Genomic DNA, 18,290 nt, shown 5'->3' on the forward strand with positions numbered 1-18,290 from the left:
TTTAAGGCTCTATATCAGATGGCTCCGACAGAATTGAATCAGCTTAAGAAGTAGCTAGAGGAGTTATTGGAGAAGGGGTTGATTAGATGTAACATTTCACCTTGGGGTTTGCCTGTTCTATTTGTTAGGAAGAAAGATGGTAACTTGAGATTGTACATAGACTACCAACAGTTGAATAAAGTGACAATTAAGAATAAGTATCCATTACGTTGAATTAACAACTTGTTGGATCAGTTGGCTAGAGCAGTGGTATTCTCTAAGATTGACTTAAGATCCGGCTATCACCAGTTAAGAGTGAAAATGGATGATGTGCTGAAGACTTCTTTTAGAATGAGATATAGGCATTATGAGTTTCTTGTTATACCCTTCGGGCTTACAAATGCACCCACAATCTTTATAAATTATATGAATTGAATCTTTAGGCCCTACTTGGATAATTCATAGTAGTCTTTATTGATGATATTTTAATATATTTGGTTGATGAGGAAGAACATGTTAAGCACTTGCGGATGGTGTTACAAACTTTGAAAGTGAAGAAGCTTTATGCGAAGCTGAGTAAATGTGAGTTTTGGTTGCTTGAAGTGAAGTTTTTAAGCTATGTAGTATTAGCCAGTGGTATTGCTGTTGATCCTCATAAGGTGGATGCGGTGCTATAATAGGAAAGACTGACTTCTGTGATCAAGATCTGAGGTTTCTTAGGTCTAGCAGGATACTATAAAATGTTTATTCAAGAATTTTCCAAGATTGCATCTGGTTTAATCAAATTGACTAAGAAAGATCATCCTTTCATGTAGACTGACAAGTGTGAAAAGGCTTTCCAAGAGTTGAAATAGAGATTGACGACTACACCTGTGTTAACCATTCCAAATTTGAAATTGCCATTTATAGTGTATACGAATGCTTTACTTAAGGGTCTTAGATGTTTTTTAATGCAAAATGATAGAGTTATTGCATATGCTTTAGGACAATTAAGACCACATGAGGAGAACTATCCTACTCACAATCTTGAGCTTGCGACAGTAGTGTTTATGCTTAAAATATGGAGACATTAACTTTATGGTGTGCAATTTGAGGTGTACAATGACCACAAAAGCCTCAAATATCTAGTTGACCAGAAGGAGTTGAATATGAGATAGTGGAGATGGATGGAGTTCTTGATGGACTCCTGAGATAGTGGAGATGGATGGAGTTCTTGATGGACTCCTGGTAAGGCTAATGCAGTAACAGATACGTTGAGCTAGAAGACATTACATGTAGCATTCTTGATGATGCAAGAGCACAAGATGCTAGATGATTTCTCTAATGAGCACAAGAATGTTCCTAATTTTGCATCATACAACTTGAATGTCATAATGATTACAAGTAAATTCTGGAAAGAATTGAGAAAGGCACAATTAGAAGATGAGTATTTATTAGATATTTGGGAGGACATTAAGGAAAAGTGAATGACGGCTATTGGTTTTAGTGATCATGGTTTTGTGTTGTATCACGACCGTATGTGTATTCCTGATGATAAAGAGATTAGAGAGACTATACTATCAGAAGCTGACAGGAGTAAGCTAATAATTCACCCTAGTGCCACTAAAATATAACAAGATATGAAGAAGCGGTGGTAGTGGCACGGAATGAAGCAAGATATGACTGAGTTCATTTCTAGGTGTTTGACATGTTAAAAAGTCAAGATAGAACACCAGGGGCTACTTGGACTATTGCAACCCTTGGAAAACATAATGTGAAAATGGGATAGTGTGTCTATGGATTTTATAATAGGATTTCCATGTACATAGGCAAGTCATGATGCTATATGGGTGATTGTGGACAGATTGACTAAGTCGACTCACTTCCTAGCCATTAGAGCAGACTATGCCATAGAGAGATTTACTGAGGTTTATGTTCAAGAGATAGTATGGTTGTATGGGGTACCAAAGAGATTGTGTCAAATCACGATCTGAGGTTCACATAAAACTTTTAAAGAGCTTTACACCAGGCTATGGGTACAAAATTGATGTTTAGTATGGCCTATCACCCACAGATCGATGGTTAAACTGAGAGAATGATTCAAACTCTAAAGGATATGTTACGAGCATGTGCTATTGAGTTTAGTGGAAGTTAGGACAAACACTTACCACTTGCGAAGTTTGCTTGTAACGACAGCTTTCATGCAAGTATTCAGATAGCTATGTATGAAGCTTTGTATGGTTGAAAGTGTCAATCGCCTCTTTGTTGGACTGACTTAAGTGAGAGAAGTGTTTTGGGTTTAGAATTGGTGGATCAAACCATAAAGAAGATAGAGGTAATTGACAGAAATTGTTGACTGCCCAAAGTTGACAAAAGAGTTATGTAGATAAGAGAAAGAAACCGTGAGAGTTTATGGTTAGAGACCATATATTCTTGAAGGTATCGCTTATGACTGGTATTAGGAGGTATATTCAAGCCAAGAAGTTGACTCCTAAATACATTGGTCTGTTTGAGATTCTAGAGAAGATTGGGCCTTTAGCATGTCGGATTGCATTACCCCTACATCTATCGGGTGTATATGACATGTTTGATGTCTCATAACTTAAGAAGTACCAACCCGATCCATCTCACATTATTGAACTAGAAGATGGAGAACTATGAGAGAATGACTTACCAGACTGAGCCAAAAAGAATAGCTGATGTGAAAGATAAGTAGCTAAGAAACAAGACTATCCATTTAGTGAAAGTGATATGGAAGGGAATGACTCCTGGTGATGCCACTTGGGAAATGGAGGAGAAAATGAGGCAACAGTATCCCTATCTTTTTCAGTAAGATAAGATGTATATGACTTGTCGAATTTTAGGGATAAATTCTTAAAAGGAGGGGAGAGTTGAAACATTTAAAAAATTTTAACCCTGATTTATTAACTTAATTAGGGTAGTTAGTGAGTTAAAAATGTATGTGGCCATAGGGGCTTAACCTGGCATAGTTGTTATGATTTCAGCCCTGAAAGTGGGTCCAGATCTATGGTGAGCTACCCAGGCAAGGAAAGAGGATGAAAAAGTAAATAATTGTTTTTTGTGTCACACATTGTGACACGTGGTTTGTCCACCATAGAGCACGAAGATAATTTAAATGTAATAGGCTCCTCTGTGCCATGCGCTATACCGAAGGGCAGCATATGCCGAGGTTTACAGCCAAAAATCAGATAAAGCAGCTCGCGAGCTGTGTGAAAATAGAAGAGAGAAAGAGGAAGAAAATGAAGAGCTCGGTTGTGGCTCTACTAGGGCACGACTTTGGGTTCCATTGTTAATAGATTGAAGCTCCCAAACACCCAAGGTAAGATCATGGTGCCTTCTTCTTCTTTTCTCTTCCTCATTTGTAATGATTTATGATAGGGTTTGAGTTAGGAGATAGATTTTCGGTCCATAGAAGTATAGGTTTGATCCCATTAGTTAAAATAAGTTAAATTGGGGTTGTTTAATGTATTAGAACACCATACTTATGATTTTGGAAGTGATTGGTCAATGGGACCATTTAATATCCAAAAATTGGCATTTATGAGGTAGTTGAGAGAGGTTAATGTGCATTAATGATGGTTTGAGGTGTTATCAATGATAATGTGCATTAATAAAATCTAATAAGCCTATTGGGTATAAATGGGTAGTTATTATGATTCGGTTAAAATATTGTTTGTGGAGTTTTATATTGATAAGTTTAAGAGTTAAGTAATGATGATGTTCTTGTGGTTTGGATGAATAGAGGTTCATTTTGGCACCAATCGAGCTTGTTGAAACTTTGGGGAGTTGATATAGTGAGGGGTAAACCTTTGACCTCTTAAAGTTTTGAGGTAACAGGAGGAAACTTAATTTTTATAGTTGAATGTTAATTATGTTGTAAAATGTGATTTGTGAGTCAAACTAATAATACATATTGGCAAATACTTGATTGTGAAATGGTTTTGGGAAAGAGAAAACCTTGATTATACCACCTTTGATGTTTTATAAAATTAATTGTGATTTATTACTATAGATGGAGAATTGTGAGGAATTATTTGTTAAATTATGGAGTATTTGTGTCATGTGAGTTCATGTGTTAAGAAAGGATTGTTAAAATGCATATTATGTATGAAATGTGCATAGTATGATCATTGGCAAGAGTTTGCCTAGGGTAAGGAGTAGATTGGTTAAAATCCATGTGGTATTGGCAGTGACTGTTAGAATCGAGAACTAGCCTTGGCACCGACCATTAGAATCGAGAGATAGTCCTTGTCCCATAATTGATTTAGGACTATCTCACTTGTTTTATGAGGGACTCGAACCTAACTATTCTCTACCAATTCATGAGGAGGCTAGATTAGGGGTACGACACCCCATGGTTGTTAGTATTTAGGAAAACTAGATTACATAAGTAAGTGAGTTAACCCTGGCCCAGTAGCTCCTCATAAGTGAAAGGCTAGGTTAGTCCGTGAAGGACTTAGCCATGTGATGGCCACCGATTTCGTGTCAGAGGTGACAGGAGGATATAAGGTTAGCATATGATCATGTATATAAATTCAGCCATATGGTTGTTAGTTTTATGGTCTGACACTTGTTAAGGGTGCATAGTTGTTATTTTTATGACCCTGTGTTATGTTTTTATGAAATAACATGATATGGTGTTTTGTGGCAAGCCTGGTCACATGGGTATTAGTTTTGTGAACCATGGCTTAGTACTATGTGAAATATGTGTTTATGTGTATAATTGCATCTTTTTATGATTGATATGCAACTGTATTGGTGAAGTTAAACTTGGTTACTAAGTGGTTGTACTCACCCATCATTTCTGACTATTTTTAGGACCTTGCTCATTGGATCTAAGTCAGGGAAAACATATAGAGGCTTAGATTTCATGGAGTAATCCTTTATATACCTCTCTTTTGCTCTTTACATGTGTATTTGTTAATGTAATTACCAACTAGGATTAATTGTCATGATTGGTGCACTACTTGCATGCTTTTGTGTTTAAATAGTGTATTTTATGCCCTAGGTTAATGAGTTTTTGTTGTGAACTTGTGGATAGGGCTAAAATACTTGTACAAGTAGGACCAAATGTATTTTTGCAAAATATGAATGAAATGGTTGATTTTGTGCAACTTTTCCTCCCCCTATATGTTTTGTCAAAACCAGGGTTGAGTGGTGATTTTGTGAAATAAGCATCATTGGTTGAGTGTGGTGTGTTGCATGAGTCTGTAAGAGTCCATTGAGTATGGTCGGATGGTTTGTGTAAGCTATTGACACGTGTGGTTGATTTGGGACACCCCATTTAGGAAATTTTGTGAAAATGTGGTTGAAATGGGTTTTGGTATCGAACTTCTTATAGAAAATGAGTTTGAATATGAAACCTATACTATTAGTTAGAGCTAGGAAAAAGCTACATGTAGACATTGAAACCACCTCAATCGGATGTCAAACGAAGTTTTGGGACGAGTCAGAAGTCCACTCCCTGTGCTCTTAAATGATAGCACTGATCTATCAAATTTTGTGCAATGCACTGTGACACATGGTGCCTCATGCCATGACGCATGGCATAGAAAAGACACGCCGTGGTGCACAAGCTGTAAGCTGTGATGCACATGTTATTTTCTGCACGAAAATGGTTTTTGGGTTTTAAAACTCATTATTTAGGTCCCAATTGATTTCTAAGCTTTCACTTTATTTTCAAAACTCTGATTTGGAGTCCTTAAATTATGTTTGGGATTTGAATTGACAAATTAGGATTCCTTTGAAATAATTTTTTGAGAAATTCTCCTTTTAAAACCTTGGATTTCTATAATTTGGAGTTAATTATGGTTTAACCTCAGGGAGGTTACACCAATTAAGGTACGGTGTTAAAGATGAAAGACTCCTTAGTGTCTTTCTGATACAGTGTTGGAGTCAATGACACCCTATTGTGTGTATTGGGGAAAACCATAGTCTATATGTGTGTTAGAACATCTTTGGCCAGGTAATTCTACCACTGCAGGTGAGCTCAAAGCTAATGAGAGTATACATTGGTCTAAGGCAAGCCTATGATTTCATGTCGGGGTGATTTGAAGTTTTGGTCGGTAGTGATAATGCTAGCATGCTATATGATGTTGTGATAAGTTATGAGATGATATGGAATCATATGTGAAAGTGATAAAAAGGAAATGGATATGTGTCATGTGAAAAGGAATGGAAATGAGATATATGATATAAATGCTATTTTAATGAGATTTAAATGATATACTACGCTTTACTTTCATATTATTGCATGTGATAGTCAATAAGAGTGAGTTATTTTATTATTGAGATTTTTGTCTCACTCCCATGGTTGCATTTTTTTAGGATTAGGAAGTGATCAAGGCAAGGGAAGAGACTCTGGGCTGGCTTGAATGTGAAGCCGTGTGACTTCAAAGTTCATGTAATGAACTAAGAACTCTTGTGCATATGTGTAAATGAGTTGCCATAGGGTTGCATGCATGATTTGAATAAAAATCTTGTGAAATCTAGCTCGATTATGTGTATATATGTTGAATTGAAGCAAGGGGCTATGATTTGAGTATTATGTTAAAATGGTTGTTCCATTGGTGAATCTTAAGCATAAGTGAGAAATTATGATGAAATGAGTAATTTGGGGCTAAGATTGTGTTGTGAATGTTGGCATATGTGTTTATGATGAGAACAAGGCCAAGTGGCCTATGTTGTGCCAAGAAATGGCAAATTGTGCAAAATTTTAAAATGTGAAAATTAGCTGCAGAAGGATTAAATTTCATTATTTGTGTATGATTGAGATAAATTGTGGTCAATTAGGTGTGTTAGGTCCTTTTAGACTTGTTTAAGGCCTTGTGTAGTTTAATGAGAGAAAGGGATCGATTTGAGCGCTTGGGTGCGCAAATTTTTCAAAAATAGTGACTATTTGCACTCGAATATCCAAATTTTAATTAGACCCTTAGATCGTGTCTAAACCTATCTCATTAGTTAGCTTATGAGCTAAGCTACGTGTGGGCCTTTGAATCACTTCAATCGAATGTCATATGTGAAAATGGCGCGCGCCAAAAGTTTGTCATTTTTGCTATTAAAATGATAGTAGAAAATTAGACAGGCGCACAGCGGTGCATGGTGATACATGCTGCCAATGCATGACCTAGAACAAGCTAAACATGTGGCTTTGTACCACATGTCGCAGCACACGGACCAAATCCCAACTTTATTTTGTGATGAAAATGCATGCAATGGAAATAGGATGTGTTTACTACGTATTAGAGTAATGTATGAATTGATTCCACTGTGTATTCTTTGTTATATTATTTTTTGAGTTTGTGAAACAAGTTTTTGGCCAAAGATTTTCAAATAAAACATTTAATTACTGATTGATGGTTTCAATGTGAAAAAACCATACAATTAATTAAGGTGTTTTGGCGAGGCATAGCTCCTAGTGATGCTGCTTAAGAGACAGAGGATAGAAAGAGGCACCAGTATCTTTACCTATTTTCTTAGGCATATATATATGTCTTTTATGAATTTTAAGGGCAAAATTCTTAAAAGGAGGGGAGAACTATAATATCTTGAATTTGTTAATCCTTTGTTTAGTGGTTAACTAAGAGAAAATGGTAATTAGTGTGGGATTAGAGATTTAGATGATTACTTAGTGATTTGACTTGTTGGTATGTGTATGAATAAATATGGGTAGAAGGAGTGTGTTTTGAGTTGAAACAAGTGCACGTAATGAGAATAAATCTCACTATGCCACGTGCCGCGGCTTGTGCTGCATGCACCGTAGCGTATGGACTAGAAAATCACTTCTTAAATCATGAAATTTTAAAAATTTTGGAGAGGTAAAATTTGAAACATATGAGAGGAGAGGAGAGAAAGTGAAGGGTATGCTAGGGCAAGCCATTTCAGAGTGGTAAAGGTGCTTCTGATCGATAACTTGTCAAGTAAGCTATGTATAACTCTTACCATCCATTCTACACAAATTTCTCTGAAAATGAGTCATAGGGAAATTGAGTCGGTGAAATTTAAGGGGGTTGATTCTTGCCTAATACTAATAAAAAGGTTCTCAAAAATTAAATTAGAGCTTTGTGACTGGTTAAAAGCTAAATAGTAGAGCTTTAAACCCGTAGGGTCAATTTAACCTTAGAGAGGGAGAGTTTTATAGTAAAATCTAATTTTTATGAAATAAGATCGGTTGAGGTGATATAAAATAGTAATTGGATAGTACTGGACCTAGAAAGAATAAATGGAAAAGAGTTTTAGATGAATATAGCCTTAAGTAGTAGAAATGAGTTTTTGGTCAAAATAGACCAAATGACTAAATTGTGCCAAATGTGTTCAGATTGGCAAATTGGATATGTGAGTTGGGAAAGGAAGCTTGAGATAAGCTGTTGTAGTAGTTAAAATCCATGAGTAACCTTTTTAGTAATAGAAGGGTTGGGGTAACTAAATAACTTCCTTTGTTTGACTGGTTATTGTAAGTATGTATGAGTATGCTATGTAGTGCATAAAATGGCTTTAAACTGAGCATGTTTTATAGCATTGTGTGATTGTTGTGTGAAATGGCTTTTGATTGAAATAAAGTATTAAAATGTGTAATTTCAAATGGAATGTATTATATATGCAAGTTATGTTTGAGAAAATGAGTAAAATGGTAAATGAGAACCTTAAATGCTTTAGAAAGCATGATTATAGGGGTAGTAGTTCACTCGAGTGGAGGAGATGATAAAAACCATATGGCAAGGTTTCCTTAGTACTCGATAGGGTGCAGTGTTGGAAACAATTCTCTTTAGTGCCTTGTAAGGTGCAATGTTAGAGAAGATCTCCTTAGTGCCTATTGAGGTACGGTGTTGGAGATGAGAGACTCCTTAACATCCTTCTGATATGGTGTTGGAGTCAATGGCGTTCTGTTGTGTGTATTGAGGGAAACCATAATCCGTATGTGCGTTAGAACATCTTTGGCCAGTTATTCTACCACTGTAAGTGAGCTCAAGGCCAATAAGAGTGTACATTAGTCTAAGGCAAGCCTATGATTTCATCTCAGGGTGATTTGAAGTTTCGATTCATTTTGATCATGCTAGCATGCTATATGATGCTGTGATATGTTATGAGATGATATGGAATCATATGTGAAAGCGATAAAAAGGAAATGGATATGTGTTTTGTAAAAAAGGAATGAAAATGAGATATGTGATATAAATATTATTTTAATGAGATTTAAATGATATACTACGCTTTACTTTCATATTGTTGCATGTGATAGTCAATAGGAGTGAGTTATTCTATTACTAAGATTTTTGTCTTACCCCTGTGGTTGCATGGTTTTAGGACTAGAAAGTGATCAGGGTAAGGAAAGAGAGTCTAGGTCGGCTTGAGATGTGAAGCCGTGTGACTTTGGAGTTTGTGTAATGAACTAAGAATTATTGTCCTTATGTGTAAATGAGTTGCCATAAGGTTGCATGCATGATTTGAATAGAAATCTTGTGAAATCTAGCTCGATTATATGTATATATGTTGAATTGAAATAAGGGGCTATGATTTGAGTATTTGTGTTGAAATGGTTATTGTGCTTGTAAATCTTAAGTCTAAGTGAGAAATTATGATAAAATGAGTAATTTGGGGCTAAGATTGTGTTGTGAATATTGGTATATGTGTTTATGATGAGAACAAGGCTAAGTGGCCTATGTTGTGCCAAGAAATGGAAAAGTGTGCAAAATTTTAAAAAGTAAAAATTGGCTATAGAAGAGTCAAATTTCATTATTTGTGCACGATTGAGATAAATTATGGTCAATTAGGTGTGTTAAGTCCTTTTAGACTTGATTCAAGGTCTTGTATAGTCTAATGAGAGAAAGTGATCAATTTGAGTGCTTAGGTATGCAATTTTTTTAGAAAAAGTAACCATTTGCACCCGAGTGTCCAAATTTTGATTAGACTATTAGATTATGTCCAAACTTGTCTCATTAGTTAACTTATAAGTTATGCTACATGTAGGTGCTTGAATCACTCTAATTGGATGTCGCATGTGAAAATTATATAAGATGGAAGTTAGTCATTTTTGCTCTTAAAATGACAATAAAAAATCAGACAAGCACGTCATGGCCCATGGTGACACATGCCGCAGTGTATGACATAGAACAAGCTATGCGTGTGGCTTTATGCCATATACTGCGGCACATGTAGTGCACGCCGTGGTACATGAACCAAATCCCAACTTTATTTTGAGATGGAAATGCATGCAATAGAAATGGGATGTGTCCATTACATATTAGAGTAATATGTGAATTGATTTCGCTGTGTATTCTCTGTTATATTATTTGTTAAGTTTGTGAAACAAGTCTTTGACAAAATGATGGGCCCCATGGCACAGGTGACATAACATTAATGGCAACGAAGCCTGAGGATGGTAATCATGAGCATGGTGACATAGAAGGAGCCTAATACTTCCAATCCAACGTACCTAAAGACCCATTGCAACATATTGGAGGTCCAATGACAAGAGCCCGAACCAAAGCTATGAAGCAAGCCTTGTTCAGTCTTGTGCAAGAAGTTCAAGAGCTTGGAGAGCATTGGGGCACTCCCCTCAAGTCCAAAGGAGAGCATCTATATGTGTATAATGTATTTAAGATCCAAACTCATGAAGAGTCAAGCCCAAGAGATGCAGACCTTAGCCCAATGCAAGGAAGACTACAAGTTGAGCCTCTTGCATGCAAGGAGACATGAAACCCTAGTAAAGAAGTCAAGAGTGGCGTGATTTCAAATCCTTTATGATCCCTTGATTGTCTCCTAAATTATTTCCTATTTTAATGGTCCTTTGATTTGATTTTCTATTTTGAGTCTAGTCAAAGGTTAGAATTAATTATAATATTAATTTCTAAATTTTGTAATCCCATAATTTTAGGATCACATCTCCTAAATTATGTGGCTAAATATTTTATCATTATTTCTCCTTTTAGTATTAGGAAATTAGGGTTTTAATTTTAGGAAATATTTTTCTATAAGCCTATATAAATTAGGCATGCTCCCTATTGTAAACAACACAGAAGTTGAATGAAATTATTCATTTTAGAGTTTATAACTCTTGTGAGCCTTAGTGCTTTGTGGTGGTATCCCGTGTGAGAAACCGACGTGATCAAGAGCGTGATCAACTCTTGTGGTGTCTTCGAAGGTTGAGGTTCCTAGAGGCAGGTGCTCTAGAGGATCTTCTCCTTGATCATTATCCTATTGTTTACTTCATACCTTTCTTTATTTCCGTCATAAATTTCGTCCCTTTCTTTTTTTTTGTTCTTGTGTTTTTGTTGTTTCAGGGTTCTGTCCCTAAACTAGCACGATTCTGCTTCCGCGTCCCTATCAGATTGGCATCAGAGCCTTGGTTGCTAGTTTTGGTTTAAATTCTTGTCCTTCCTTCTTCTTTTTCATCTTGAGTTATTTCTTTTTGTGATCATCTCTTATCTACCCCATCTACTTCTATCTTTTGGTTTTTCTCTTCTTCATCTTTGTGACTTTTTATCTTATGTGAGTTTTCATTTTATTAGCCTTCTCAAAAAAAAAAAAAAGAAAAAAATACCTAGAAATTCGTGCAAAAAAAAGGCAAAAAAAAAAGTGTTAGTGTGTTGAGAAAAAAAAGAGAAAAAAAATCCGAAAATTAAAAAAAAATTACAAAAAAATATATTGCTGTGAGTTATGACTGTAGAAAAAGGCTATTTTGAACTCCAAGTCACCAAGAGGTTGCTTAAAGAGAAAAGTCAACTTGGGTGATAAGAAAGTCTTTTACGTTGATCACTTTCTTATTTTTATTTTTTGGTAGCACTTTTCAAATTCTCTACTCTCTTATTTGCTATTTGTGCTACTCTCTTATTTTATTTAGTTTTTTTTTATTTTTGTCTTTGAGTATTTGACTCTTTGACTTTTATTTCTTTCTTTCTTATTTTTTGTTGTCACGTGTGGTTTTTCCTTTAACAAGCTTAATTTTATTTGAAAATTTTGCTTTCCTATTTGTTTCAAAATTGCAAAAAAAAAAAATCCTCTTTTCACCTTGTGCTTGTTTTCTAGTTTCCTTAATTTAGAAGATATTCACTTGATTGTTCCTTAGTTTCTTGATTTGTGGGTTTCACCATTGGATTCTATCCACAAGCTTAGTGAGTGGTAAAAGGCAAGTGTGTTTTTCATTATTAAAAAAAAATCCATTACTTTTTTTTTTGTGAATCACGAGTGACTTTATCTTGAGAGTAAACACGTGAGTTTGTGTGTGTGAGGACCTATTTTTATCTTATATGGTTTCTAGTGCTTCTGTGAACATGAGTAACAAGGATGAATCCCCTAGTATTGATATGAACTCTGTTTTAGAACTTATCAAAACACAGTTGCAGCAGTTTCGCTTGGAACTTGATCATAGGTTCCATAAAGAGGATAAAGATGAGCCGGAGACTTCCTCTTCTAAAGGAAAGAAGCATAAGATCCCCAGCGATGATGAGGAGTATGAAGAACCCCCTTCTCCTAAGGGAAAGAAATCCTTAAAGCGTGGTGTTGACTTACCGGACCAAAAAGTAAAGTATCCTTCATTCAAGGGAAGCAACAATCCAGAAAAATACCTTGATTGGGAAATGAAGATGGACCAAATCTTCATGACTCTTGATTTGTCTGAGTCAAGGAAGGTAAAAACTGCTTCTTTGAATTTCACTGACTATGCTGTTTATTGGTGGCAAGATTTACAGTACAAAAGAAGCCAACTTGGAAAAAAGCCCATTAAAACGTGGGAGAAGCTTAAAAGGTACTTGAGAAAGGCTTATGTCCCCAGCTACTACTATACAGAGCTGAATAGAAAATTGAGAATGTTTTCTCAAGGATCTATGACAGTGGAGGAGTATGTGCACGAGTTGAATATCTTGAAGTTTCGTGCAAACATTCAAGAAAATGAACGTGAAGCAATGTCAAGAATTATGGATGGCTTGAGGCCAGAGTTGAGAGATAAGCTTGACTTGTACACTTTTGTGGACAAGGAAGAGCTCATACACAAGGCTATAAAGTTGGAGCAGAGAAATAAGAACAAACGTTCCAAGTCCTCTTGGAAAGACTCCAAGACAACTCCTAAATGGAAGGATTCCAAAGCCAAAGATACATCCCAGGCCAAGGAAGAAATAAAGACCAAGTATGAGGGTAAAACTTCTAACCCTAAACCTTCTTCTTATTCATCTAACACTTCTCCTATTAAGTGTTTCAAATGTCATGGTGTGGGCCACATGGCGAGAGATTGTAGCAATAAAAGGGTTATGATCTTGAGAGATGATGGTGGCTATGATAGTGTGCATGAAAGTGATAAAGATGATGCTGATAATGTTGATGATGATTCTACCTCCCATGAATCAAATGATGAGCTTGAATGCAATGGTGTAGTTGACTCTATCTTGGTGGCAAGAAGAGCTCTCAATATTCAACCAAAGGAGGATGATGAACATGAGCAACGCGAGCATATTTTTCACACTAGATGCTTCATCAAAGAGAAAGTGTGTAGCATGGTAATTGATGGTGGTAGTTGCACTAACGTCGCTAGCACTTTACTTGTAGATAAATTATCTTTACCTTTAATTCCACACCCTAAGCCCTACAAATTGCAATGGTTGAATGATTCTGCTGAAATTAGGGTTTCTAAGCAAGTGTTGATTACTTTCTCTGTTGGAGTTTATACTTGTGATGTATTATGTGATGTAGCCCCTATGCTTGCTGGACACTTGTTATTAGGTAGGCCTTGGCAGTTTGATAGTAAGGCTACTCATGATGGTTTTAGAAATTGTTACAAGGTGCCTTTTAAAGGCAAGACTGTTGTATTAAATCCTCTTAGACCCATCCAAGCCTATGAAGATCAACTAAAGATTACTCAAGATTACAAGCAAAGGAGAGATCTCCTTGATTGTGGCATGAGTGAGAGAGAAAAGAAAGAGAGTATTACTTTACTTGAAAATCAATCAAAAGAGAGGAAAAAGAGTGGTGAGAAGGTGAGAAAAGAAAAAAATAGAATGGTGGGAGTGAAGGAAAATAGTGAAAAAAAAATATTATTGTGTGGGAAAAGTAAGATTCAAGAGGCTTTGATGAGTGAGCAAGCTCTTATTGTAATTCCCAAGAATATTTATTTTTCTACTAATACTTTTGACCCCACTTTGCCTTCTAGTGTTGTCTCTTTGTTGCAGGATTATAGAGATCTATTCCCTGATGAAATTCCTGATGGACTTCCTCCCTTAAGAGGAATTGAGCATAGGATAGATTTCTTGCCTGGAGCTGCTATTCCAAACAAGCCTGCTTATAGGGCTAACCCTGAAGAGACTAAGGAGATCCAGCGCCAAGTAGAGGAATTGATGATGAAAGGCTTTGTGCGTGAGAGCCTTAGCCCTTGTGCTGTCCCTGTTATCTTGGTGCCAAAAAAAGATGGATCTTGGAGGATGTGTGTTGATTGTAAGCAATCAACAAAATCACTGTAAAGTATCGTTACCCTATCCCTAGACTTGATGATATGCTTGATGAATTACATGGTGCTTCTATCTTTTCTAAAATTGATCTTAGAAGTGGTTATCATCAAATTCGTATGAAAGAGGGTGATGAATGGAAAACTGCCTTTAAAACTAAATTTGGATTATACGAATGGTTAGTTATGCCTTTTGGTTTGACTAATGCTCCTAGCACTTTTATGGCATTAATGAATCATGTTTTTAGAAAGTTTATAGGCAAGTTTGTTGTGGTTTACTTTGATGATATTTTGATTTATAGTAAATCTTTGACTGATCATATGAATCATCTTAAAAATGTGTTTGACATCTTGAGGGAATATAAATTATATGCTAATTTTCAAAAGTGTTTCTTTTGCATGGACTCTGTTATCTTTTTGGGATTTGTTGTTGGATCACAGGGAATTCGTGTAGATGAGGAGAAAGTTAAGGCTATTCGTGAATGGCCAACCCCTAAGAATGCAAGTGAAGTGAGAAGCTTCCATGGCTTAGCAAGCTTCTATAGGAGATTTGTTAGGGATTTCTCTAGCATTGCTGCCCCTCTTAATGAACTTGTTAAGAAGAATGCGACCTTTAAATGGGATAAAACACAAGAAAGGGCCTTCCAAACCCTAAAGGATAAATTGACTAATGCCCCTTTACTTGTTTTGCCTAATTTCTCTAAAGCATTTGAAATTCAATGTGATGCTTCTGGTATTGGTATAGGTGCTGTTTTAATGCAGGATTCTAAGCCCATAGCTTACTTCAGTGAAAAGCTTCACGGCGCAGCTTTGAATTATTCCACCTATGACAAAGAGCTTTATGCTCTAAAGAGGGCCTTAGAAACATGGCAACATTATTTGTGGCCCAAGGAATTCATCATTCATTCTGATCATGAAAGTTTAAAGTTTCTCAAGTCTCAAGGTAAGTTAAACAAGAGACATGCTCGCTGGATGGAATTTATTGAAACCTTTCCTTATGTGATTAAGCATAAGCAAGGTAAAGAAAATATCGTTGCTGATGCCTTATCTCGAAGGTATACATTACTTTCCTATTTGCATGCTCAATTACTTGGTTTTGAGATTCTAAAAGATCTTTATAAAACTGATCCTGATTTTGAAAATATTTGGAAATCTTGTGAAAATCATGGATCTGGTGATTTCTTTAAATTTGATGGATTTCTTTTTAAGAAAAATAAATTATGCATTCCTATTTGTTCTATGCGTGAGTTGCTTACTAAGGAAGCACATAGTGGTGGTTTGATGGGACACTTTGGTGTAGATAAAACTTTGGCTATTTTGTCTGATCATTTCTTTTGGCCTCACATGCGGAAAGATGTCATATCTGTTTGTGATAAATGCATTAAATGTAGACAGGCAAAATCTAAGATCCAACCTCATGGACTTTACTCTCCTTTACCCGTCCCCTCTCACCCTTGGGAACATATCTCTATGGATTTTGTAATTGGATTGCCTAAATCTTCTGCAGGCAAAGATTCCATATTTGTTGTTGTTGATAGGTTCTCTAAGATGGCACACTTTATTGCTTGTGCTAAGACTAATGATGCTGTTAACATTGCTGACTTATTCTTTAAAGAGATTGTTCGTTTGCATGGTTTACCTAAGACTATTGTGAGTGACAGAGATGTGAAGTTTCTTAGTCATTTCTGGCGTACCCTATGGCATAAATTAGGGACTAAGTTACTTTTTTCCACTACTGCCCATCCACAAACTGATGGTCAAACTGAGGTAGTTAACAGAACTATGACTACATTATTAAGAGCAATAATTCAGAAGAATTTGAAGAATTGGGTGAATTGTTTACCTCATATTGAATTTGCTTACAACAGGGCTGTTCATTCTTCTACTTCTTATTCTCCATTTGAAATTGTTTATGGTTTCAATCCATTATCTCCTATTGATATTTTACCTTTGCCTTTCTCTGAGCATGCTAACACTGATGGCAAGGAAAAAGCTAAGTTTGTGCAGGACTTACATGCTAAGGTTAAAGCAAATATAGAGCGAAAGAATGAGCAATATGCCAAGCAAGCTAATAAAGGCAGGAGACGTGTGATCTTTGAGCCTGGAGATTGGGTTTGGTTACATTTAAGGAAAGAGAGATTTCCTAATCAAAGGAAGTCCAAACTTCAAGCTCGAGGAGATGGACCTTTTCAAGTTTTGGAAAGAATTAATGATAATGCTTACAAGATTGATTTGCCTAGCTCTTATGGCAATGTTAGTGCCACATTTAATGTTTCTGATTTATCTTTATATGATTCTGCAGATTCGAGGACGAATCCTTTCCAACTGGGAGGGAATGATGGGCCCCATGGCACAGGTGACATAACATTAATGGCAACGAAGCCTGAGGATGGTAATCATGAGCATGGTGACATAGAAGGAGCCCAATACTTCCAATCCAACGTACCTAAAGACCCATTGCAACATATTGGAGGTCCAATGACAAGAGCCCGAACCAAAGCTATGAAGCAAGCCTTGTTCAGTCTTGTGCAAGAAGTTCAAGAGCTTGGAGAGCATTGGGGCACTCCCCTCAAGTCCAAAGGAGAGCATCTATATGTGTATAATGTATTTAAGATCCAAACTCATGAAGAGTCAAGCCCAAGAGATGCAGACCTTAGCCCAATGCAAGGAAGACTACAAGTTGAGCCTCTTGCATGCAAGGAGACATGAAACCCTAGTAAAGAAGTCAAGGTGGCGTGATTTCAAATCCTTTATGATCCCTTGATTGTCTCCTAAATTATTTCCTATTTTAATGGTCCTTTGATTTGATTTTCTATTTTGAGTCTAGTCAAAGGTTAGAATTAATTATAATATTAATTTCTAAATTTTGTAATCCCATAATTTTAGGATCACATCTCCTAAATTATGTGGCTAAATATTTTATCATTATTTCTCCTTTTAGTATTAGGAAATTAGGGTTTTAATTTTAGGAAATATTTTTCTATAAGCCTATATAAATTAGGCATGCTCCCTATTGTAAACAACACAGAAGTTGAATGAAATTATTCATTTTAGAGTTTATAACTCTTGTGAGCCTTAGTGCTTTGTGGTGGTATCCCGTGTGAGAAACCGACGTGATCAAGAGCGTGATCAACTCTTGTGGTGTCTTCGAAGGTTGAGGTTCCTAGAGGCAGGTGCTCTAGAGGATCTTCTCCTTGATCATTATCCTATTGTTTACTTCATACCTTTCTTTATTTCCGTCATAAATTTCGTCCCTTTCTTTTTTTGTTCTTGTGTTTTTGTTGTTTCAGGGTTCTGTCCCTAAACTAGCACGATTCTGCTTCCGCGTCCCTATCACAAAAGCTTTTCAAATAAAACATTTAATTGCTAATTGATGGTTTTGATGTGATAACATAGTACTCTTCTCTTATATCTGGAGGATAGAGGAGGAGGTTACAAGAATCTTCATGGAATCCTAGGGGAGAGTTGATTGAAGAGGAGTCTTGAAGTTTTCAGTTAGCTAAGCCTAACTATATCTTCATCTTGTTTCAATTGTATTAGAATACTATGACTATTATTGATTATGGTTCAATTTAACTTTAGTTTCATAGTTGTTTGTAATTTGTAATATTGAAATAAGATTATTTAGTTGAATTTCATGCTCTTTATACTGCTAGATTTCGGCCTCTTAGTGTTTTTACATGGTAATATGTGATTTCACTTAGAGAATGTCTTGCATTAGCCTAACATGTAATTATTTGGTGAATACTTGATGAGGTACTTGAGTTTTCATAGTTTTGAGCGTAGGTACAGCTTTGGGCAGTGCCATTTGGAAATGAATTTTAACTAAACACATGGTTAATTTTAGAGCTAAGCTAATAAGGTTACTTAAGGGGCTTATAAT

General features: G+C 36.0%; 1 protein-coding gene across 1 annotated transcript; it reads left to right on the forward strand.

Moving 5' to 3' along the window:
• Positions 1-509: 509 nt before the first annotated feature.
• LOC129305505 (uncharacterized) lies at positions 510-16,483 on the forward strand (the record flags this gene model as incomplete). The annotated part of the gene is made up of 5 exons (XM_054945515.1): positions 510-647; positions 12,597-13,715; positions 14,136-14,382; positions 14,829-15,442; positions 15,620-16,483. Coding segments are annotated over exons 1-5 (2,982 nt in total), but the record flags the coding sequence as incomplete, so codon positions are not given.
• Positions 16,484-18,290: the final 1,807 nt, after the last annotated feature.

Source organism: Prosopis cineraria, unplaced genomic scaffold (assembly GCF_029017545.1).
Source record: "Prosopis cineraria cultivar Desert tree isolate PC_DT_omini unplaced genomic scaffold, ASM2901754v1 PC3, whole genome shotgun sequence".
Taxonomy (NCBI): Eukaryota; Viridiplantae; Streptophyta; class Magnoliopsida; order Fabales; family Fabaceae; genus Prosopis; species Prosopis cineraria.